The 26,137-nt window shown below is 40.8% G+C and overlaps 2 protein-coding genes across 3 annotated transcripts; both read right to left on the minus strand.

The window, feature by feature from the left end:
- Positions 1 to 604: 604 nt before the first annotated feature.
- LOC307030216 (E3 SUMO-protein ligase KIAA1586-like) lies at positions 605 to 17,123 on the minus strand. The gene is made up of 2 exons (XM_079666515.1): positions 17,042 to 17,123; positions 605 to 15,137 (listed from the first exon to the last, which is right to left on the minus strand). Exon 2 carries the CDS (start codon positions 14,923 to 14,925, stop codon positions 13,882 to 13,884), a length of 1,044 nt encoding a protein of 347 aa, XP_079522641.1. The 5' UTR covers positions 14,926 to 15,137; positions 17,042 to 17,123; the 3' UTR covers positions 605 to 13,881.
- On the minus strand, positions 605 to 25,871 carry LOC307030214 (uncharacterized protein). Of its 2 annotated transcripts, XM_079666510.1 has the most exons (3): positions 18,482 to 25,871; positions 1,610 to 17,244; positions 605 to 1,454 (listed from the first exon to the last, which is right to left on the minus strand). In XM_079666510.1, exon 1 carries the CDS (start codon positions 25,755 to 25,757, stop codon positions 24,426 to 24,428), a length of 1,332 nt encoding a protein of 443 aa, XP_079522636.1. In that variant the 5' UTR covers positions 25,758 to 25,871; the 3' UTR covers positions 605 to 1,454; positions 1,610 to 17,244; positions 18,482 to 24,425. The 2 variants fall into 2 exon arrangements, with proteins under 2 accessions (XP_079522636.1, XP_079522635.1); XM_079666509.1 differs by having other exon boundaries at positions 605 to 17,244.
- Positions 25,872 to 26,137: the final 266 nt, after the last annotated feature.

The following is a 26,137-nucleotide window of genomic DNA, read 5'->3' on the forward strand; positions in this document are numbered from 1 at the left end:
TTCCCCCAAAACACATTTAGACGCTATCGCAACACAGAAGTACCTTTCAAATCCGATCATTTTTAAGACCTTCCAAATCATATTTAAGACCTTTCTTATTTCTTTGGTCATATTTAAGACCTTTTTAAGGCCTTACATTCAGATTATCAAATGTAAGACTTTTTAAGACCCCCGCGGGAACCCTGAGGAGACTAAATATGAACATTATATGCAGACACAGACGTGGTTCAGAAACACAGAAATATTAGAAAACAGACCATTAAGGCAAAACATCTAGTTTGATGGATGCTGTCAAAACTCAACTACAATAATATGTGTGTGTGTGTGTGTGTGTGTGTGTGTGTGTGTGTGTGTGTGTGTGTGTGTGTGTGTGTGTGTGTGTGTGTGTGTGTGTGTGTGTGTGTGTGTGTGTGTGTGTGTGTGTGTGTGTGTGTGTGTGTGTGTGTGTGTGTGTGTGTGTGTGTGTGTGTGTGTGTGTGTGTGTGTGTGTGTTGTTGGAGCAAAACACCACAATAGTGGTGGCTTAAAGCCCACCTCTGCTCCGCGCCGTCCATTAGATGAGCCTGGTCACATTAATAAGAAGAAGGAGTTCAAAACACCGGCATAAAAGTTATAACAATAATCTGATTGATTTTAATGGTAAAGAAAACCCATACAAGTTACAGAGTACTCCGGACTTCCAGTTCTACTGCCGTGCGATACAGGTATCGGGACCAGCCAGTCAGAAACAGGAAGCCCCGTGGATGGATAAACATCAGTATACATAGACAGATTTGGAGGCAGTCGATTTCACTCCTAAGCGAATCAGAGTTCTGGAAAAAATGTATTTTACTTCTGAACAGAGCGTGAGAGCTTCGGAACTACCCAAGGACAGAGTCAATCTTTTATCTTGCACCTGAATTCACTCCTTTACTTTCCCAAGGAATATTTCACACAAACTATTCTTTCCCAGACAATCAAACATTGTACACAAATATATTGGTGCCCAGAAAGGACCTTGAAAAGAATATGTATGTGTGCTGAAAAGAATATGTGTGTGTGCTGGTATCTAGGTCAGTGAGTGTGAGTGAGAAGGTTATATAGGATTACTTGAAAACAGTCCCCAATAATACATGTTTACTTTAAACAGTTTAACAAACAAATTAACTTTAATCTTTAATCCCTCTTTTGATCTCACCTCACGAGATCAATTTATACACAGCATTTGAAACATAACCACTGTCATTCTTTTCTACTGTGTCTGTCCCCCAACATTTATATAAATCCATCAGAAGCTGGGATTTAGAGCACTTTAAACCTTTAGGAACAGTCCACCATAACAACTTCTTATGACAGTGGAGGGAGACCAAAATATGTAAAAATGCGTCCTTGTCGGCTGCGTCATCGTGCTCGTCCTCCTCCGACGCGTAAGCCAACAAGGGCATTTGGTACGAAGGGGAAGGGGCAGCTTTTCCCTAAAAAAATGTGTTATTAAAACAAGGTCTCTCCAAAAATGTGTTATTAAAACAAAGTCCTTCAAAAAATGTGTTATTAAAACAAAGTTCTTCAAAAAATGGGTTATTAAAACAAATTTCTTCAAAAAATGGGTTATTAAAACAAAGTTCCACACCGGCTATATCAACCTGTTTCAGCGGAAAGTGGAGTCCCCCGTGCCGTCTTGGCTTGCCGTGTCTTTGTCCCCCCAGCCCGCTGACGGCGGCTTCTGGGCTGCCTGCTAGAGAGATGTCTTCTGGATCCTCCTCCTACGGCCCGCTGATGGCGGCTTCCGGGTCGATCTTGGAGAGATGTCCTCAGGATCCTGCTCCTCCGGTCCACTGATGGCAGCTTCCTAGTCGTCTGCTGTAGGGATGTCCTCGAGGTCCTTCTCCTCCAGTCCGCTGATGGCCGCTTCCGAGTCGACCTCCTTGACGATAGCCAGGTCCGTCCTGATGTCGTCCAAGGTCCTAGCCGGAGGATTCTCCGCCGCACACTGGCTCCAGTGGTACCAGCTGTCCCTCTTTCCTCCTAGGCGGACGGCATGAGAGGTCCGCTGGGTCACTCTGTAGGGGCCGGAGAACCTGGGGTTGAGCTTCTTAGGCCTGATGACCTTCAGCCAGACGAACTCCGCTGTGTCGGCCTCGTGCTCCTCGGGGTCCTCCTTTGGCGTCAGCAACCTGTGTGGAGAAATCTGATACCCACCCCTCAAGCCTACGCTCAGGGCTCCTGGGCCCCCAGGTGTTTGACCCACTACTGCGTAGGCCGCTTGGAGCCTGTTGGTGGGGTGTCTTAACACAACAGCCGTCTGTGAACAGGTTTTCTAGATTAATTGTAGACCTCCTATCTGCCAGTGCAGCTTCATAATCCTAATACTTGTGTCAACAAAATAAACCCCACCATCTTTAGGTGAAATAAATAAAATCCTTGTAATCTTTCTCAAATCTAAATATAATATGAACTGCTAATGTTTCTGGAAAAGAAACACACTAATGTTATGGATTCAAAAATAACTAAAATCATGATCCTGATAAAGTGAATAATTTCCTGGTGATACTGCTTCTACTTGTCAGTGCTTAGATATTATCAAGCTGAAACAATGAATACAGAAATCCAACATACTGTCATCAAATGTCTTTCTATTATGAATTTAAATTAAATGTACATCCCCATAATGACCTAAACAGTCAAGTATATGGCTTTTAATTCTTTACCAGGCTAGTTACAAGATGTTGTCTAAATTAAATTCTGTCTCATTACATTACTATGTTTTAACTTAACTGTAATATGTTCTTTCTACATTTCAAACCTCAGTTACTCTAATACCTGTTGAAATATTACAAAATTGTTTCATTATCACAGGTCAACTTCTTCAGTACTCTATTCTGGAATTACATCTCTCTCAGTAGCCCCTTGGCCACTGATTCTGCATCTGTGTTACCTGTTATAATTCAATCAATATTAGAAACATGTCAACATTAATCAAACAGTATCTTATCCCCAGATATTGAGCAGGTTAATTCTAAAACTGTCAATCAATGGTCAGATTGAACATCTGAGTTGGGGCGGCAGGTTTCTTCCAGTCCCTAAATGAAAAATCCCACACTCCCCCTTTTTACACATGAACTCATGTGTAACAAAATCCTGTATGGGAAGAAAACCTTCAGGTAACCAGTGGTTATAAGAAAATACCAAACATTATTCACAAAAGTACATCCATTATTTTCCACAGTAAACACCCCAGTGAAAATAAGTGTGTATCTCCCTCTTGCAGTCCTAAAAGAAACAGAATCTTTAGATTTTAGTTTGAGCTTCACATCCTGTCAACCGCCACTGCCTGTGGGAGTAAAATAACATCAAGTGGATTAGAAACGGGTTACCTGTGCGGTTTCCCCTTTTTGTGGAATTGCAGGAAACCTCCCGTTGCCCACAGAGCCCCAAAATAATATGTTAGTCCAATAACATGCTTGGTTAGTCATTGTTTTAAATCATGCAGTTGCACTGATCACATGCAGACCTACATTCACACTCACTCTGTCAGGTTGTAAAGTCTTGGTCAGGTTCTCTCCAGAGTCAGTCATTGACAGTGCTTTTCTCAAGTCACACTGTCAGTCAGGGTCAAAGGTCATTTGGTCTCAGTCTTTTTGGCCATGTGTCGTGCTCTGCAGAGACTTTGATATTTCAGCATAGGCCAGTATCCTTTGTCTACAAAAATCAGTCATATATGGAGCGCCATCACTTATTGCTACACGATTACAACTTTAATTTTCAAGATATCTCTAACTTTTCATTGAAACAGCTGTTTCCCACATTTCCTGAAATATGTTAGCCAAAAATGTAACTTCCTTATAGTACGACTTCTGCAGTTTAATAACACCTAATCTATATTAAAATGTCTAATAGATCTATTTCAGAAACTTGTGCATATAATTATTTTCTTGAGTCAAAACATTATTAGGATCTGTAAAGCTCTGCACCTCATAGCTCATTATACTCATTTATCTTCAATTCTGGTCTTATTTAAAAACAATGTAAAACTCTTCAGCAGTGTGTGGAACCCTGGGTGTCCGAACATGCAACAATTACTCCTTCCTTCATCAGGGTTTGTAGTTGAATTTTAGGAATTGTCACCTATAGGCACGTCTTTACCTTCTAGTATCTCTAAGTATCAGGTCAACACCAATTAAATGGATGTCCATTAGAAAGGGGAGAAGCATGTCTTTCAAACTCATAAAATTATGCCTTGCGCTCCCCGTGAAGTTGCAAGTAAGACCTAAAAACCACAGCAGGATGGGTTCAGTGACCCCACATTCCTTCCAATTACATGGCTTTTTCAAAATCAAATGTGCTGTTTCTACTTTTACTCCATTTTAAATGCTACATTCTGGACTACAAACAACAGTTATTTGCCCCTAAAAAGTTATTCTGTAGTAATATATGTCACAATGGTGAAACCAATACCTCATAATGTTACATCAGGATGTTAAACTAAGCTTTAGCCAAATCAATCATTATTACTGTATCAGAGTTAACTGGAGGTTGAACAAACAACACCTTTTTTGTTTACATCATGCAAACCACTACCACATTTTCCAATTGCAGTATCAGCCTTGTTACTCTAAAATTACTTCTTAAATAGGAATATTAGAAATGGAACAAATATTCAATCTTCAGAAATGTTCTTACAAATGGAAAGTAATGCAATCTCTCAGTGGTCGCCAACCAGTCGATCGCGATCGACCGGTCGATCGCGAGTGTGGTGCGGGTAGATCGCGGACCGTTAAAAAAAAAAGTAACAAAAGAAAGAAAAATTAAATTAAAATAATAATGTTTGAAAAATACGTTTTTAGATGTAAACCTATCATCCACCACCCCGTTAGCAGGTGCCACTTGATTGACGTATATTTGAGACACCTCAATAATATAATACATTAACTGTGCTTTACGTGAACCTCATCATGACACAAGAGACAACGGCAGGACTGTAATTTCCCGTGTTCACTGAACGCAACAGAGGCAAGACACCACACCAATCAGAGTTGCATGGAAATACACGTGTGCTTGTGTCATTCAAGCTCGGCTCTGTGTGTGTGAGAGAGGGAGAGAGAGGGACCGGTGCTAGCGGGGACCGTGATGTTAGCATCTGGTTAGCTAGCTGCACTAACTAACTAACTAACTAACTAACTAACTAACGGAGATAAGGAGCTGTTTCCACAACAAGCTGGAGGAGACTCCTCTCCTGTCAGACTGAGGGGCTCAGGTGAGCTAAAGGACTCTCTGAGTGTTTAGAACGGTTTTGTCACAAATTATTCAAAAGATTATTTCCGCGGCACACCTTCTTATGATCATTATAGTTATACACACAATAAGAGAATAAATGAAAAACAGGTATGAAATAGCCTACTATACAGTATGTCAGTAAAACAAGAATACAGTTTAAAAGGGGAGTGATTAGTAAAATATCCATAAAGAAAAAAATAATCTGTTTACAGTTCTGTTTCATATGGGTGCTGAGAGAGGTATCCATAGATCTCTTCATGTTGCTCTCAAAGTGCACCAGATTGATGCTTTCAACTTCAATATTTAAAAAAAAATCTTCCCGGGGGAACATCCCCCCGGACCCCCCTAGAGGACGTGAGGTCTGCCCCCCAATAGCACTTTACCCCTGCCTATATGCCGTGAGCTGATTATGGAGCCTTCATTGTAACAGTAATTCAGATGCAATTAGCCTATATAAAAGGCCTCAAATTGGAAGCATTGTCTGGGCCGTCTTTTTCACTCAATTCTGCAATAGGTAGATCTCGCCTTTCACCTAGGCCGAGGTCGGTGATCTTGATCTTAAAAAGGTTGGTGACCACTGATCTAGTCAATAGCCAACATATTTAAGAAATGTCAGATATATAAAAATAAGCCCAAATATTATTTTACTATCAAAGTCTAAAGCTAGACCTAAGCTGAACAGTTTTGGAAATGGACAATTTAATCTAAAAACAAAACAAAATTGGACTTGTGTTCTTGTTATTTGTTCTTCAACATACATTAGTAAATACCTTGTAAAGTTATTCACAATCTAACTAACCCTCTCTAGGATATCAAATCCATTCATCTTTAACAAGATACTATTTCCCTTTTTATGTTTAGTTCATGATAATAATGGTATAACGACCACACGTTATTATGTGTGACATAATAATCAGATGTCTTGTTTGCCAAACAAGGATATTAAACTTTAATCTTTTCAGTATTCCAGACCATCATTAAACAATCAGCTTCCTTTCCTAAACGCTAAGCATATCGTTCTACACCACCTTCTGATAAACTCTTGCACAGTTATGCTGTAAAATCATTGCATGATTTCTTCAGAGTCTGAACAGACTGAGACCAGCCTGTCTCAAGATCTTGTCATAATGAGAACAGTCAATGATTCATTGTCCTCTTCAGCTGTAGTCAGTGGCAGGGTCCCCAAAAAGCTAGAACCGGCCCTGGTCAGTGGGCTTCAAGGAAACTCTCTCTGGCATTGGGATGAGGGAAGGAATCACTTGGCAGACACACGTTGTCCTCTGTACAGCAGAAATCCCCCAAAACCGCATTACCTCTTCACACCGCTGTTGCCTTGAAAACGAGGCACAAGCAAACTGTCAATACCTCCTCAGAGATGCGTTCTTTGCACACTTCTTCTGTTCGCAGTGAGCAACACTCTATCAACACACTGATTCAGAGTACAACCCAAAGGTGGCGCACAACTATCCAATGCTGCTGTAATCACAGCAAATCAGCTACTAGAGAAAGACTCAATTTAAATCTCTCCCGCAACGGGTAACAAAATAAAACGGCTGAGTGTATATGGTCAGGAATGCTGAAACATGTGAATGTTAACACAAACTAACGGTGGCAGTCCACCTATTCTTCATTACTTCAGTTCTAAGTTAATAGGCAAAACAAAGACACCCTCCTTAACCACTACAGATGCATCTCTAATCTATTTAAATTTGAAACCCAAAAGGTATTAATTCTCCACCGTGATCCATTTCTACATCAAAGTCTGATGATAAAACAACTGATGATTTATTTCAAAAACATGAAGGATGACAGTTCTCATAAAACACTATTCTCTTTACTCCAGTACTAAGTTGGATGAGCAAAACAAGGAAACTCTCCCTAACCACTATAGGTTAATCTTTTATCTACTTGGTTATTCTATTCACTTTCAAATTGTCCACCCAAGTTGTGTTACAAGCATGGTGAGGTTGTAACAGAATACAATACACTAGGGGTGCACCGAATGGGAAATTCTTGGCCGAAACCGATACCGAAAATAGGAAACAGTTGGCCGAAAACCGAATGCCGAAAGGCCGAAAATGATTAATAGAAATATATATATATATAATGTATACATTTTTTTACCAATGTTGTTCAGCTGCCCGATTATGGAAAAATAAATGATTATGGCAGAACTTAACTTAAATAATAATCACTATTATGGGTCCATAAAACATTTATTCAGCACTTTTTAATGCATACAGCACATTAATTCCAAGTCAAGTGCATTTTCTTTTCTCTCTAGGATAACTACAACAAAGTGCATTCAGAACCAAAGCCAAGGTGCTTTAAAACTGCATAAACATCTAGGCCAGTAGGCCTACACCAAAATAGTGTAAATAAAGACTGTAACAGCCAGGCCTTCAACAACAACAAATGCACCTATAAGTGCATGCATACAAATGTGCAAACTGGATAAATCCACATGAATGTAACTTTTTACAAATGAAATTACAATTTAATTCCAAGAATCTGTAAATAAGGCTGTCTGTCCTCATAAGCAAAGTAGTAAACATTGTATAAAGATACATAAAGTGAAAACTGGATACAAAATCCACAATCAATTACAAATTAAATTACAATTTCAAGAATCTGCAAATAAGGTGGTCTGTCCTCATGAGCAATGTAAACAACATTGTATCATTTCGATGCCGAAAGTACAATATATTGAACACTGTGCTGCTGTCATTTCCCCCTAATGATAACCTGAGATGGTGAATTATAACTCACAATGAAAATTGTTCAGGAAAGTGGGTATAGAGTGGACATGTAGAACTAGATAAGCTTATGATAAGCCAGCCTTGTCTACTTATAAAGGAAAAGTGGGAGGTTCTTTTTAATGAACAGTAGCTTCTCTGCTTTATCAGCCATAAGTCTGTTCCTCTTCTCATCAAGCACATGAGAGGCAGCGCTGAACAGTCTCTCGCTGTCAGTGCTTGTGATTTGATCTTACTCCACATATTTGTCCGGGTGTTTTGATTTCAAGTGGTGGAGTAATCCCGAAGTGGTGAATGTCTTTGCAGTTACACCCCCTCGAGAAATGTCAGCTGAACACGTTTTACAAATCGCAATCCGCTCCTCTTTCTCTGATATTTTTAAATATCTCCAAGCGGCAGACATGTTGGCTGTGAGCCAGCCGCGAGCATGGTCGCGCGCCGTGCTTGTCGCCGCGTTTTTATTACGTCATCACAACAACACGTTAGCTTACCAACGTAATCCTGTTCTCTGACATTCGGTGATATTTTTTCGGTGCTAGAACCCTTTCGGCCGAAAGCCGAAAGGGCCTTTTTAACCATTTTCGGCCGATAATTTTCGGCGGCCGAATATTCGGTGCATCCCTACAATACACCAATAAATGTATGAATCCGCACCGTATTTGAAAACTGTAATGAATTCAAATCAATGTTTAATGACGTAATATAAGTTAAGTATATTGTTAAGCTAATTACTGTTTTATTGTGAAGGCATCTCTGGTGAACAGCGGCCTGTGGCTTTTATTTTGAAAGGCCGTTCCGGAAATACACTCCGTACTATTAACAGTGAGTTTGACTTCTAGAAACACGGAAAGTTACGATAACAATCGTTCTAATGGAGGGGTTTTCAAAGTGTGGGTAGGTGAGCCTCCCCTCAGAGAACATAAGAACAGCCGCGCCCCCCCTCCCAATTATTATTGCTGTTATTATTATTATTATTATTATTGTTGTTGTTGCTATAATGCAGGGGTATTCAATTGCATTTCAAAGAGGTCCAGTAAGAGAAAATGTAATTAAATGCTCTGTTTTCGCTGTCTACCTTCCGCAATTTGAAATTACTCCGACTGTTTCTCTCCTCTTGTCGTGTCTCTGTGTGTGTTTGAATCTATCGTGCTGACTGCACCGATTTGATTGGCTGAGTAGCGTCACCTCCTTAAAACATTAAACAATAACTTTTTTAAACCTTTTTATTTTTATGTTTTAAACATATTGTATAAAACTCCCCCACTACTTGGACTATTCCTTGCACCCCTCTAGAATAAGCCTGAATGGTCTCAGCCATATTGCATCAGTAACGTGCACTTGTTATTATAACAAGATCGCAAGGACGCTGACGGAAAATTGAGTGTTGTTCAGTTTGTGTGTTGTGGAACATGCGTGTCCGTGCATCAAAATATACCACCCAACCAATTACAATTGCATGTTCAATTCACTACCCTGGAAGCTAATACAGTTGTTAAAGTTGGAACAGCCTGTGGACAGCCGTTCTTCCTTGCATGTCAGTCGCCGACACCTTACAGAGGACAGGCACATCTAGCTGCAGCACGACCCGTATATTTCCGCACGCCGTGTTCTCAAGACATCTTTTTTTTTTTACATTTTCAACATGGGGGATAAATCCTTATATGCTCCCTGTAACACACTGAACGTTAACTTTGCCTCCTTATTACACTCACCCCTACTTTAGTGGGAACAATGAGTCTGCGTCTTTGATGCACAGAGGAATAAACGCAGATCATCCTCTGGCTGCAGCCTTGACCGGTACTTGCTTTTGATCAAAGTCAATGCGGAAAACCTGCACTCACACAGGTAGGTGGAGGTGAAGGGAATGAGCACTTTTACAGCCTTTTTGGCGAGGTGGGGGAACTCGGTCTCCACAGACAGCCACTAGTGAGCAAGTGTCACTTTACTCGTCTTTTTCTCGTTCTTTTGTGTCTCACGCTGCGCCTCCCCTGAAGCTCTCTGGCGCCCCGCAGGGGAGGCGCGCCTCACACTTTGAAAACCGCTGTTCTAATGCATAAAATAATCTCATGAAAGAGAACAGGCGTGTGGAAGTAAGCAATGAACTGAAAATGCCACCAATCCTCTGTTTTAACGTGATGGCGGACATTGAAAACCGAAGCGGGCATACAGCACCCCTGTCATACATACACCTTCTAACTGACAAACGTTCAAAAACCCTTCTGCTTATCACTTCCTATTTTTTGTTTTATTCATAACCTAAAAATACAATTGTGGCGAATAGCTTGCGTTTTCCTACTTTAAACAACCATCAAATGAGAGTCACTATTGTATGATAAATACTACTCCCAAATAACATTTATAATATATATATATTTCTTACAGTGAGTTCGTTATTTAACAAATTCTCCTCTGTCTATGTCTAATCTAGGTGGAATCCACTATTATATTTAATTTTTATAGACATTAATCTTTCTAGGTACGTCATATACTCAGTGAACCACTTTTTACTTTCCCTTAACGTTACTGTAATATATATATTTTTTTTCTTGAAATATAATTAAGTACAATCCTTAGTTAATGACAAATACCATGAAATTCCCAATGTAATGCAATGGTACCAATCAGTTCTCAAAACCTCTCATAAAAACCACAATGTGACGTCTGTATCCTACAAAACTATGCTAAAAACAACAATTTAGTTTCTTATTTATTTCAATATATCTACTACATCAAATCACATGTATTTTCAATGTATTTACTCCAACTTCAGATCACTTGATCTTTCACTTTCTTCTAGTTTTTCTGCCATGTGGAGTACTTCTTCCTGTGCGGGGTCTGCGTGGCTTCTTGTAATATTTTCCAGAATGGAAATAAACCGCTCCCTCTCTCTATCTAACTTTCTTTTGTCTGATGGGCTCTCGGAGGAGGAGGAAGAGAACATCTGTTCTGGGGTGGTGCAAGCTATCTGTAGGGTTTCATTTATTTCCTCCCTTTGTCCTTCATTCCCTCCAAGTGAGGCAGAGCTAATATCTTCTGATTTTGTCTTTGTAGTGGGAGTGTTCCTTAAAGGAGTCAATGCTACATTTCCCACTATTTTAAAATTGTGTGATGTGCCTGCTACCATCATTTGTAAATTAGTCACGGTTGGCGCGCTTTGGGTATAGCGAGAATAAGGGGGGGGGGGGGTTAGATAAATCGTCTACATCCGGTTAAAGGAGGGGAGAAATTATGAGAGCAGACGGGTCCTCTGTGGGTCCTGCTGAAGAACTCTCCTCTGAGCTAGCCTTCTGTGCCGTTCATTCCTTATTTACAGCACTGCGGATAGTTTGCCACCCTTTTGTCTTCTCTATCAGAGGCAGAGGTTTCACCTTTAGTTATATCCCTATAAAATTTGAGGCGTTTTGCAACAAAGTCCAATATGTCTTTGTCCGAAGGTGGAACTGTTGACACTGGTGTTTCTTTAATGTCCTGAGGACACAGGAGAGTGCCAACGTCACTAGAGCGTTGAAACTCCCCTCCTTGTGTTTGGGCTGCTATCATATTTGGGGGATTTTTAGCTGGGAAAAGAGTAATAGCAGCTCCCTTTATGGCGAGCACTGCGTTATGGCAAATCCTCCTTAATTTATCTACCGCCTCTTTGTCTTTGTTTAGTTTCTTACGGTCCAATAATCCGGGTTTTTGCCCGTTTAGGTTCCCAAGTTTCTTTACAAGCTGCCGCTCATAAACTTTTAGTGCTGAGCTTAAACTTTCTAAAGTCTCATCTCCTCCTACCCTGTCCTCTTCCATCATTTTATTTTTTAGGAACCTCAGATCTGCACAAGCCTTTTTCTTGTCTCTCTCTTTGGTTCCACTGAGAGTCAATCTCTCAGTCTGTCCTCATTGTTCGCGGAAGCTTCCAGGAATTGGGACGCCTAAATCACTCTTTCCAAACTCTCCTTCCATGATTGACTTCTTTTCTATTATCTGACTAGATTGATATGTGTTCACTCGTATTTATTAATATATTGGACAATTCTTGTCGTTTCTCTTAATGTCCTTATTCTAACGTGCACACAACATATGGTTATACACCCTGTTCGCCTCCAGAGGGCAGCAGCTGAACACGAATGAACTTCCTCTGTCTGGTGAAGCTCAGCTCCACACACTCCACTCAACTCTACTTCTGCTCTTTCCTCTCAATTATTACACAGATTTGACGTAAAAAAATCACACAGAGTTTATTCCCTTATACAGTCTGTCCGGCTTTTTGTGCGATGTTTATTCCAACAGATAATTGCAGTTTTTGAGCGCGCTTCGACACCCCTCTTTAGAGATGCGACGCCCACATGGAGTTTAATCCCAAACCACAAAAATCCTTTATTGTCACATTCAGCCTTCCAGGTTAACCCCACAGCAAGAGTTTGCGAGATCCGGTCACTTCAAATTGATTTTGAAAGTCGCGTATCTCCTCTTGGAATACTCACTTATTAAATTGACTTCAGCTTTTTATTAGCCTAAAATCTACAGAGTTTCCCCAGCGAGTCAGCCGTGCAGGACTCTACTACCCCACGGGGTCCTCGCTGGTCCACTTTGCTAGGTCCGGAATGTTCTACCTGACTCTTAAGCACTTTCTTTCTTTCTACTTAGGTCCGGAATGTTCTACCCGACTCTTAAGCAATTTCTTACTTTCTACTTAGGTCCGGAATGTTCTACCTGACTCTTAAGCACTTTCTTTAGTGAGTTAAGGTATGGGACTTAACTACCCGACTCTTACAAACACCTAATAATCTTATAACTGTCTTGGTGCCTTAGGTCCGGACTCTCCTACCCAGAGGTGAAAGTGGTTTGAATTTCTTGCAGGTACTATAATGCTACCCCGACCTTCATTGGTTCATATTGTTCTCCTCCCGCCCCCAGCTTCATGCATCCCTGAACACAAACTTCAAATTTGTAATGCCTTTATGGGGTAGAAATTAGAAACACTTGACAATATGTATAGTCAATTATTTATTTTCAATTGTGCATACAACTTGTGTCAAAACTTAACAGACCATTAGCAAGGCATGTTGAGGGAGGTAAACTACACACTTTTCCACATTTTCCACAGAGGGCTGAAGTAGCTCTCCTCTTCTGTGTACCGGCGAGCCATGCAGCTTGTTGAGTGGGCTGCTCTTCTTCCTTTGCCCAGCCAGGTCTTCACATAAGGCAGTGGATCCCACTGTCTGCATGGTGGTCCCACAGAGCTGATGAAGAGGAGATTTGCTGCATTTTTTGCTGTAAGTTTGTTTGCTCCTATACTCAGTTATGATGTTGTTCATTGTGCTGAACCCCCGTTCACAGTCAGCATTGCTTGGAGACAGTGTGTCCACTGCCATGAGCAACTTCTTCATTTTGTTGGAAATGTTTCTTCCTCCACTGGCCTTGTATTCTGTGAATCCAAGATGGGCCTCTTGTTGGTTCACATGTAGGACATCACACAAAGCCCTCACCTCATTATCTCCAAATCGAGGATTGTCATGGTCCCAGTTGTCAGGGTTGAGGACTGCCATTTGATTGATAAGGCTGTTATAAGCCTCTTTTCGGTTGGCTGCAACACTGGCCTGTGCTCTGTTTGCTGTGGTTGTGAAGAGTCTTTCTTTCATATTGTCTGCCACTGCTCGGATGAACTGAGCAGAGTCAATGATGGGAGACCTGCCAACTCTTAACTCCTCTCCCTTGAATTCCATCACTTCCTCTGCCTGACTGGCATCAACTGCATGTTGTCCTGGGTAGCGATTGAAACTTTCTATGCGTTTGACATACGTCGTCATGATGTCATGGGCCTTTGGGAGTGTGGTCTTCCTGTTCTGAAGAATTTCTGACAGGTTCTTAAGTTCAGTCAGAACATCTGCCATCAGTGCAAGTCCCTTGTATCATCCTCTGATGCCTCACGGAAATGTTGTGCCAAGGCTGGATAAGACTGCCAAACTGCAGAGACTGCCCTCCATGAAGAAGCTACCCAGCGAACACTGAACACTTTTCCAATCCTCCTGAGGGCGATGTCCAGGTTGTGAGCACATTCACTCAGCTGCCGCATGTTTTTTGGTGACTGGCTATATAATGAATATAGGCTGTCCATGAATGCCTGGAAGTCCTTTGTTCCCCCTGTCACATCCAGTGCCTGGTCAACAGCAAGCTCCAGTCTGTGATTAAGGCAGTGCCATAGTATGATCCCTGGGAACTCATCCTGGAGCAACTTCCCAACACCTGACTTCACTCCCAGCATGACACTGGCCCCATCACTGCAAAATCCAATGAGGATTTCTCTCAGCAACTCAACAGTGAAGCCATTTTTAAGCAAGCAACCCATAATCTGTTCCTTGATATGAGCAGCAGACATACTATCCAGCTCAACCAGGTCCAATGGAAAGGCAATGGGCTCCATCTCTACATCAACACTAGCCTTCAGGAACACAATTAGTGTTGATTTGTGCCCAACACTGGTTGACTCATCAGCCAATACTGTGATTTTGCTCTTGGTCTCTATTATCTTTTTTAGAAGTTCCTTTTTCATCTGTGATGACACATGCTCAATTATGTCAACACAGACAGTTTTGCTATGCAAAACACGCCCCAAATCAGCAGAATTTGCATGCTGCAGGTCAATCAGACTCTCAAAGTCTGTGAAAGGCTTGTTGTTCTTGGCCACATAATAGGCTGTCATGAATACCTTGGCAGTAGACTCAAACACAGACTCCTGATTACTCACGTTCATTCTCAGAAGAATATCTTTATTTGCTGTCTGAAGAATCTTGACTGCTTCATTATGTGCTGCAGAGTTCTTGTGCTCACAGATTTTTTTGCGCAGTGATGAAAGCTGGACATCCCTTGATTGACCAGCTGGGAATATCTTTCCATCAGCCCACTGAATAGCAATATTAACACCACGGGATGCCATGACACCCAGATCCTTCACATCATGGCATGGGGTACAGCCTAGCCTTCCATTGTGAGCATATATCCATTCATTTTTCAGTTTGAACTGTTCATATTGTTCTTCTTTCCATATGGAAGGGTATGCAGTAGGGCTAGCATCACCTGTGGTGGCTTCTGAGGGACCTGCTGCCACTTCTTCTGGCTGAGTCTCCTCTTCCTCCCTCTGGGCCTCAACTATTATAAATTAGAATAAAAATGTATAACTAAATTCAGCAGACAGTCAAAAGTGTACAAGTCTCCGTCTTTCTTTGAATTTTCAGAATATTGGTTACATAAATTAAAATACTAATAAAATAAAATATCTCAAAATGTATGCCACAATGTGCAGATTAAAATAGAAGATATCAAAGCAAAATATTTAATGTTAAAATAGTATGCTGTGTACATGTTGTGTTCTGAGTAAGATAGCCATTGACTATATAGAGCAGGGGTGCCCAACCTTTTTTGAACCAAGACGGCGGCGATCGTTGACGGGGGGGGGTTATTAACTATAGTTATTTGACCACAATATTTGACCACAATTACAGTTTATTTTATTTTCAACTATATTCTTCTTCTTCTTCTTCATATTACTACTACTATTATTATTATTGTTATTGTATATGTAATATTTTTCACTCCCTTCTCTTTTTCAAGTGAGGGTGCATAACATTCAACTGGGACCCTTATGCACCCCCGTAGAACCGGGCCCGGAGGTGGCCAAACTACGGCCCACGGGCCACATGCGGCCCGTTGATCTGTTTAATGCGGCCCGTCCAATATTGGTATAAATGAGCCAGGGTTCCCGCGCTGATCTTAAAAAGCCTTAAAGTCTAAAATCCAACGATCCAATTTTTATTTATGTTATCCCCCACTGTCCACACGCCGCGCGCGCCGCGCAAAGTCCCTTCCTCCCTGGTTGTCACAGCTGCGCGTGGACGTCGTGCCGCGCGCGGGAGAATGAGATTAAAACAACCCTCAGCCCGACATGAATCAAGACGGAACCAAACAATGCCCCCCGGCCCGGCTGTCACATTGATACATCATTGTGGCCCCTGAACCAAAAGGTTTGGCCACCCCTGTTGTAGGACATTAACGATAAAACAGAATATTGTTGTTCTACTTTTAGACATCTCGCGATCGACTTGGGATCCACTGGTTGGGCACCCCATATAGAGATATACAGTTTGCTAGTTAGCTAACTTATTATATTCATCATGGCCAGGTTCATGTCCATTCTCTGGGCTAAATAAGCATCATCACCTGTGTCATCTGTGGGCGTTGTTTTTCTAATTTTAATCACATTCTGAGTTTCTTCATCTCTCTCCTTTCTCTTAAACATCTGAAGAATCGTCGTTTGCATCTTTGCTTTAATTACCACGTAGCCTAATTTTCTAGCTGTCATTCAGTCACTCCATTCTTTTCTCCTCCCGCTGTTCTGATAAAGTGGGAAAAAGCAAATATGTGACCCGCTCTATCGAAATCAGTCGGAAGTCGCAACGGCTCATTTCAAAATAAAAGTGGATTTGCATAAAAAAATAGTTTTTCGGGGGTTGCGTGTTTTGTTTGATTTTAAATAAACAAAGTCTTGGCTTTCAGAATATGAAACTTGTTTCGGCAAATTCAGATGATAAATACAACTTAGAAGCTTGTAACGGCATAATTACAAGCGGAGAACGGAGTAACTTGAGGTCACAGAAGGCATAACAACAGCCGGTGTTTCTCGTTAGTGTTTTCCCCGGGAAACAAACACAATACGCAAAAATACACAAACATGTATACACACACACACACTCGCGAGCTTCCCCCAGACCAGTAATCCAAACCAAAATATCTTCCCTTCGTAGTATAAAATCCACGGGTGGAGCTGTCAATTCTTCCTGGTCCTCCGGACCGCCTGGAAATCTCTTACCGGTACTAAGGACCGGGTAGGACCGGCACACTTTCAACACTGGTCCTACCTGACTCTAAGCACCTTCTACGTATTGTATTTATTTTCTTTACCGTGACTAAGGACACCGAAAATGCCGCTGACAACTCTAAAATGTTGTAGTACAGCCAAATTACAGATTTCGGTAATCAACAGGTATCTGTTTTACCTTTATTTATGTAGGACGCCCTGGTGTAGTTGTCAGTGGTGTCCAGGTGTCCTCCCCTGGACTGAATTCCGTCCGCTGGCTGTCGGTGGTCCTCCTAGAGACCAGCACTCATCACGTCGGGGTCACCAAAATTGTTGGAGCAAAACACCACAGTAGTGGTGGCTTAAAGCCCACATCTGCTCCGCGCCGTCCGTTAGATGAGCCTGGTCACATTAATAAGAAGAAGGAGTTCAAAACACCGGCATAAAAGTTATAACAATAATCTGATTGATTTTAATGGTAAAGAAAACCCATACAAGTTACAGAGTACTCCGGACTTCCAGTTCTACTGCCGTGCGATACAGGTATCGGGACCAGCCAGTCAGAAACAGGAAGCCCCGTGGATGGATAAACATCAGTATACATAGACAGATTTGGAGGCAGTCGATTTCACTCCTAAGCGAATCAGAGTTCTTGGAAAAATGTATTTTACTTCTGAACAGAGCGTGAAAGCTTCGGAACTACCCAAGGACAGAGTCAATCTTTTATCTTGCACCTGAATTCACTCCTTTACTTTCCCAAGGAATATTTCACACAAACTATTCTTTCCCAGACAATCAAACATTGTACACAGATATATTGGTGCCCAGAAAGGACCTTGAAAAGAATATGTGTGTGTGCTGAAAAGAATATGTGTGTGTGCTGGTATCTAGGTCAGTGAGTGTGAGTGAGAAGGTTATATAGGATTACTTGAAAACAGTCCCCAATAATATATGTTTACTTCAAAACAGTTCAAAATAATACATGTTTACTTTAAACAGTTTAGAACAAACAAATTAACTTTAATCTTTAGTGTGTGTGTGTGTGTGTGTTTATTTAGCACGGGCACATAGTATCTGTCCCCGGCTGTTTGAAGAGCAAGCATGGGAAACAAAAGACAGTGTTTACCTCTTTGCATCCAGCTAGTCACACACACAGTTACAATCACACTCCCTGTAATTGACATAATTAATAGATAGTTTAGCTTCTCACCATCATTTGCTGTGGCCCACTGATGTTAACAATCGTAACTGAAAGGCTGCCTGTCAAACGTAAACATTCAGCCACGTGACTCGCAAACTATCGCGAGAGTTTTACACAAGACGGATCCTTTCTAGCCATAGTCCTGCACCGGGTGCTGACATTGGCGCCTGGTGATCATCAGATTTGACGACGCTGATTGGCTGAAATTATGTTTCGGAGCCATAGCTTACAGATAGCAACAGTCAGCTGCTAGTGGCTGCTGCTGCACTGGTTGAGGGCTCCTCTCTTAGCGCCCAGACGAGAGAGGGTAATGATACACGGGCAAAGCCAGGCAGGAAACATGTGACTTATCAGTAACTTTAGACATCGTAACACCATTTTAAACGAGATTTTATTGTAGATTATACATTTTACTGATACCAATTATATAATATTTACCTTTGTTAAATATGTTCTTTATTCTCGCGTCCAGGAGAGAAGCTTTAAAATGAGACTAAATGGAGTCTCTGAAAAGATTCAAATGGGATACTTTAATTAAAAAAGGCGCGGTAGTGTTACAGACAGAATATTGTTCCGGCAGAAAACAGCTGTGATCTGGCTCTCCTGAGCAAGAAGAGAAGAGACTGGATCTCTCCTCCGGCGCTGTTATATATCCTCTGCTGGCTCCTCCCCGCCAGCCGGCTCACCTCGTCTCCAATGTCCGTTATTGCATTTAAACAGAGGATAGGTTCTTTTCATATTCAATATATGCTTAACACGCCGTTTCTCCTCTCTTTCATCACTTTTCATTTAACACATTCTAAACGCTGTAATCAAAACTCTAAACAATACTTCTCGGCTCGTTTGGTTTCCGGTCATTCCGGATGTTGTCACATGCTACTCTCGTCTGTAAACAATAATGTATTCAAATAAACTGTACTTTCATTTAATATTCAACATGGTAGTATCTCGACATCTATCGTTGTAGTGTTAAATCAGTAGGTTTCGGTTTTCACCACACCACGTCATTTCGCTTCTCAATTCACCTCTTTAGGAATTCGTATATTAGCCACATGCTAAATGTAGATGAAGGATTTTCAGAATAAAAGCTTAACTGCTTGTGCACAAGAATTTCTGGTTTTTCAGTATAAAAGAGCGTTTAAACTGACGGTATGTTTAAGCTACATTATACCATCAAAACATTGATTTTAATTTCTAACAGTCCCTCCTTACACACCTAAAAGGTGTGTATAATACTGAAATCAATGAGTTCTTCATCTGAACTTTGCATATTACATATCTCATATTAACAAACATACAATTAAATGGAATGGTTTTACAGCCGGCTTTACAAAAATACAAAATAAATTCTTGTCTGTGTTCAAACATAAAAGTTTTCCCTTGTGCATAACTTCAAGTGTTTACATTCAATATCATTCTTCAAAATAGCAGCAATGGCTTGGTATCAGAACATTTCTTCGTCCCTCCTTTCACAGAAACCGTTCTCATACCACGCTCAGTGTTAAGGCACTTGTTTTTACAAAGTGAAAAGAAACAAACCATTTTAAAATAGCAATGATTTTTACAACATGAGATCCACCATATTAGAATAGTATAAAGTAATAAAGAATAAAATAAAATATCTTGGATTGGCAAAGTAAATTGAAAAATAAAAATAAACTATCTTGGAATAGTGTAAAGTAAATTGAAATGGATTCTCATCTCCGAACATCCATATCATTTAAACTAACTCATCATTGTCATCCACATCTGTATACGGGGTGGGTCGTCTTGTTCTGCTAGCATTTGTAACTGTCTCCTCCTGAGAAATGTACCCTCCCTCCTTTCATACCATTTAAGGTATGAAAGTAATATGTTCTCTAGAAGGGGCCGTTGTACGTTCTACTCTGGGGTACGGCATTCTAGACAGTCATTTCTGGGAGAAGATTTTGGTCAGTTACAACAGTTGTAGAGTTTCATCACTTAAAAGTTCCTACTCAGTACCTTTGGGTGGTCTGTTCTAATGCAGTGATAAAGTCCCTGAAATGGTGTGAAAACTTGTGGAATATCAATAACTCATTATACTAATTTATTTTCAATTCTGGTCTACTTAAATAGCTATGCTAACCCCTTTTACAGTGTGTGGAACCTTGGGTGCCCGAGCATGTGATAATTACTCCCTCCTTTAACAAGGATTTTAAAAACAGAAGTCATTTCATTAATGGTTTGTAGTTTAATTCAGGAATTTACATTAATGGCAGATATGTTTCTCCTTTAAATAACATCTCTAAATGTCAGGTCATCTGGTGAATGGATGACCATTAGGAGCTGGTGGCGCTTGTCTTTTAAAACTCATACTCTGGTGCCGTGCGCTCCCTCTGAAGCTGCAAGTAAGATTTAAAACATCTGCAGGGTGGGTTGAGCGACCCCTTCTCCCTAAACGATGTTTGTTGTAACAAATATGCACCATCACAATGAGTGCTCCAAGGCCCTGCATGTATTGCTCCCAACTACATTAGTTTTAAAAAAATGTTTAACTTTGCTTTCGCTCTTTGCCCAGTGTCATTTTAAAACTCTACATCTTGGACGAAAAACAAATGTTATTTCCACCTTAATCTTCCCTCTTGAGGTAATAACCATGCTACAATGGAGAAATCAATACTCTAGATTGGAATACCATCTTTGGCTTGGTACTAGCTCTACCTTTAACATTTTCCATACAAATAAAGATTTGTCTGCTTTTATAGAGTGGTTACTAAAACCATCCCTTTAAACTGTAGGTCTATACTGTAACAAATTAAATCTTCCCCAAATTCACACATGAATAAAAAACTCTTAAAGAATAATTTGTTCATATGATGAAAAGATTGAATAATATGTTCTACCCTCAGTGTGTTTTTAGGGTTATTTAATAGTTTCCTTTTTTTTCTTTATAAATTCACCAATTGATTAATTCATGGCTAATAAATCTTTTTCTTTACGTATTTCTCGTTGGTGAATAAGTGTGTTTATGTGTAAACTCACAAACTCCCGTTTTCCTTCTCTCCCCCTCTGGTTGTCAAGCCACGACCCCCTCACATTCTGCCGGACCATGCCAACTCCTCCGTTCTTTCCTCTCCTCCATCCACCTTCTCCTCAGTCCATCTGCTCTTGGATCCTTCCGCTGTAACTCTTTTCAGTGTCCCATCTGCTTTGCTTTTCATCTCCTCCTTTACAGTCTCTACTAGTTGCTTGGAGGGCGTATTCCGCTCTCATGTCCCACACTCTGCTCTTGTGCCCAAATCTTGTGGCTCAGCTTGGAACTTCATGTCCTGTGGGGGACCGATGAGAGTGTGCCTTTTTATGTCACCTGGTTTTGGTTCTGGATGCCTCAGGTGGAGATAGTTCTGGATGCAGCGTTGGAGTTGTTGGTTCAGCTCTGGTTCTCTGTCTGTTCTATGGAGGAGGAGGAGTCTTCCGTGGTGAGGTCTTTTGTCTGCTTGGACGATGGGGTCGTAGCGTTCTGACAGGTGGAGAGAGAGAGAGAGAGAGATCTCGGGACGCATTATCTATAGTTAATTCTAACACACTGAGGTAAAATAAATCCAACCTTTTCCACTCTATTTTCCTAATCTTACTATCCATCTTAGTTGTTAAATGTCATCTAAACACAATTCATGTCTACTAATAATTTTACCATATCCCTAAACATTGCCTTCACCCACTGTAACATGTTTATTCCAATTAACTCTTTCAGGAAACCATTTTCTTCTATACCTTTAAATACCTACATGTTTCAAGCACCACATATTTCACACACTATAAAAGAACGTCTCCATATTTTCTCCATCACTTTAAATCTCACTGTTATTTAGAACCGTAGTAACTTTTGTGACTGGACATATCTGCAATGTCGCCACTATCTGCTGGGGAATCTTGTTCATAGAGTTTGTACGTACAAAGCTGTACTTGTGGGTTAGTAGCCTGTGTCTAACAATCATTTTCAATAATTGTGCTCAGGTCACCGATCGGTTGTTCATAGCTTAACAGGGGGTGTTTCTGGTACGGACTAAAACATGGATCCAGTGTATTTAGAGATTCCCCTAATCTGTAAATCCCCATGACTTACATATCCCAATCACTTAAACCCATCTCATCATTTGATACAAGAACTGCATATAAGGGGGTGAATCATCTTGATTATAACCGCCTCTTGTTTGGGACCGAGTATTTCTAACTCCTCCTCTTGTTGCTCAGCTGATCGTTTGGCTCTGGGGATAAGTGAAAGTCTCTGAAACCCAGCTGGAGTCTTGTTAGTGATGTGGGCATTCTATGAGTGAACTAATGGATCCATGTCTTACATAATATTGTACTCCCCTTCCAACCAGAAAGGTGCCAATTGTAATGAGCACAATCAACAATGCTATTCTGACTCTTATCCCTAGGGGACCCCACAATTGGTTTGGCTTTGTTCTTGTCATCATCTCTATTTTATCCCTGGTTGTGTCCGTTACAGAATTTAAATAATGAGTACAAAAATAACATAACAAATTGGACTCTTTTTACAGATGTAAAACAAAAACTAGGTTTTCACATTAATGTACAATCTATAAAAATCTATAGACAATTTGTCTTTTGAGCCGTTTCTATCTTTATCTTATTTCTATTTATTGTTTTGTTCCAGCTCTGCCAAATCAGTCCTAACTCCCAATAATGTTCTGGAAGTTGCCAGTGAAGGGTGACAATGTGTGAGGTGGTGTCAATTTGCTCCTTTTTCTTTACCTTTAAACCGGAGCGCGTTTGAAGTTCGTTACAACTTTTCACGCTTCCGTCCACCGGGGATCAGCCCACTGTCTTTTGTGAACTTTCACCCTCACCCAATCACCTGGCCGAACAGGAGTCTCTTCTGATGTCTCGTCTGGTATCTCTGTAGTTTTCCTAGCCTGCTGTGTAGACAAAACTTGCATAATATTACTCAGAGTTCTGACATATTCATCCACTTCTATTTGTCTAATATCTAAAACTGGACCACTCCCTCCTTGGAGAAGGCCCGAGCTTCGGCATACCTCTTGTTGACTACATGTTATTATTTATTAACTACGTCACTGAAATCAACATATCTGTATAATCATGACACTCCCTCCTTTGAGCATAAAATGCTCAATTAATATTGCAATGATTACCCTATTCTGAACAGGACATGTAAAACCCATAACGTTGCATTAAATAAATATAACTTCTCCGTGTACCCACAAGGGGTACAAAAATATCGTATGATTTATGGTTTTCTGATGGTATAAATGCATATTCACTAAAAAAAAAAATCAGCAATTAGCACTTCTAATAGTTTACTTGTTTCAATAATGGCTTTTGTAATGGTATTATGCATCATCGTTGCTGCGAAAAACAATACCCTTGGTGTCGCTAATGCGTCTCAATAATTCTAGGATTAGAGGATTGGTTGACACTGCTGAACTAACATATGATAAAATAATATTTCTCGAAACTGGAGGGAAAATATGAACTATTCTCTCAGAGAGTGACCTGCATGAAGGGCTGGTGCCCCTCACTCAAATGAGATATTGCCTTACGCACAACACTATAAATCAGTAAAGTTACTCAAGAATAAATAAATAAAGACTGATTCTTGAAACTGTTGTAAAAACCCTACAACTTCTTCATCCAAGCTCTCAATCAGTGTTATGTTATTTAATCTGCAGCTCACGCCTTAAAACAGATACTTCAGACCGATTATAAAATTGTGTTTATGAGAAAAATGTAATCTGACTCCATAAATCAAATAATTGTTTGATTAAAAACTGCACTTCTGGCTAAGAATAAATGAAGTTCCCCTTTAAACACAGCTCCGGTCTTCTGACGGGGTCCATCTATGTACTGGCTGGAAAATGTTGGGCCAGTCTCCGTCGCTCCGTCACTGTTCTCCCGCTAACAGTCACTCTCTAGTTCTGCTGGGTTCTTGTTGACTTCTTCACTGGTTTGAGACAAGCGACCCTATCGGACACCTCCCTTTGTAGCCAGACTTCACCACCACAGAATCGAGTTTCTGTTTTCAGGTCTGGACAGCTTCACGTCAGGTGTATCGCCGCCCCTTGCATATTTTGGGTGGAAGCCCGTCTTCTTGACCTCACTAGTTGTGTGGACACAATAGTTTTCTGTGTGGGGGAACAACATCACTTGTAATGTATTTTCCTTCTCATAATTACAAAAATAGTCTGCTAAATGTTCTACTCTGCTACTTCTAATCTGTGGATGCTCTGTGTAAATGCAATATTCTACTCACTATCTTTTAAATAACATTCAACCTCTCCCTCCTGTGGTGACATATGTGGCTCTATGTAGCTGGATTTCCAAATACTCTAGTGCTGAAGATGCATCACCTGATGGTCTGGTCCTCTAAGCTTCCTCATTGTTGTGGTTGATACCAGGCTGTCTGCGGCATTTGGTTCATGTTTGGAAATTCTGTACGTCTTTGACATCTCTGGGTTGCTTGGTATTTCATATCATGGTAAATGAGATGTTGTCTCCATTCTTCAATGGGTATAGCGTCTAATGCCACCACATCTCCCAGGCTTGCCTGCACTGATTGGGGAAGGGCGTTAATGACCGCGTTCTTCCACAGCATTACGACAGACGGTGAAACGTCATGTCGTTCTCCAGTGGAGTCCTCCCACACTCCTTCACATCTCTTCAGGAAGTCATACATGTCTTCCCCCGGTTCTTTTCTCAGGCTGTTGAGGGCATGTAAACTCCGTGTTGTTGGGTAGATGTGACGAATAGCAGCCCAATAATTCGACCTGATGTAGTTGAATGGAGTGTCATCTGGGTCATTTGTGCAATTGGCCTCGGAATCTATTGCTCTCACTTCAAGTCGTCTTTCAATCCGTCCGAGCAGGGCCCTCATGTCTCCCAAGCACAGGTGGTCCTGGGCTGTGTATCTCTTCAGATCATTCACCCACTTCTGACCTCCTTTCGTGAGTGGAGGTAGCTTTGACACTAATGCTTCCATGTCCCTGTGAGTCCATGATTTGTATTGAAATCCTCCTCTTCCAGCCGCTATCAATGGCATGGAGGTATATGCACCGGTTCTTCGTTCTTCTTGTTCTCTCCGTTGTCTATCTGCCATCATGTCCTGGAATCTTACATCTTCTTGTCGTCTTTCCGCCAGAAGTTGTTGGTTTTTATCTTCCTCCCTTTGTCTTTCTGCAACAATGTCATTATGGGCTTCAACTGACTTTCGTCTCTCTTCAATAATGTCATTATGGGCTTCAACTGCCTTTCGTCTCTCTTCCATTCCTCTGTTGAGTTCCTTTTCCATTATTCTGCCGAGTTCTTCCACATGTAAGCTGTTTGTCAATCCTTGGCTGGCATCTTCCAGATGGAATACCAGACTTGCAACCATAGCTTTTCTTTTTTCAGCTCTGTTCATAGCAATGTTTACAGGTCCATACCAAGAGGGTTGTCTGGCTTTGATCCATGCATTTTCCTGTTGTAGATATTCAGCATTCTCATGTTCAACTACAGCTTTTCTATGGGCTTCCGTTGGTCCAGGTTGATCATCTGCTGGAATCAATCCTCTCGTTTGCCACTGTTCTAACAGTTTCTCCATTTGGTTCCATGTCCTCTGTCTTTTACTTGAAACTGTTAAAGCATCGGATCTGATTTTCACCCTTTCCTTGATATCTGCAGTTGAGCCTGGCCCTGCGTCTAGTCTCAACTTAGTTTGTTTTGGTGACATGTTCTCTAATTATTTATGAACTTATCAAAGATGAAGCACTAATCTTCTGACTAGCACCTTCGTTGCTGTTCGTCCGAACTTTAACTTTTTTTTTTTTTTCTTTTTTTTTTTTTTTTCTTGCTCAAGGTTTTATTATTTTTATAGATTTTAAGTTTAAGGTAAAATATTAATAAAGTTAATTAATATATAAAAAATATGCAAAACTAAAATATGAAATGTTAAAATAAAGTTGTACCGTGTATGGTTTTGACTTTGAAATATGAATTTGGTTCAAATTCACAATGTTATGGTGTTTCCGCTATTTGGGTAATAATTCTGTACTACCACCAGAGTGCGCTATTTTAAATTCCAGCTTAATCCACTAGGGAATAGCTGTTTCA

This window comes from Notothenia rossii (genome assembly GCF_949606895.1).
Source record: "Notothenia rossii genome assembly, chromosome: 2".
NCBI classification, from domain to species: Eukaryota; Metazoa; Chordata; class Actinopteri; order Perciformes; family Nototheniidae; genus Notothenia; species Notothenia rossii.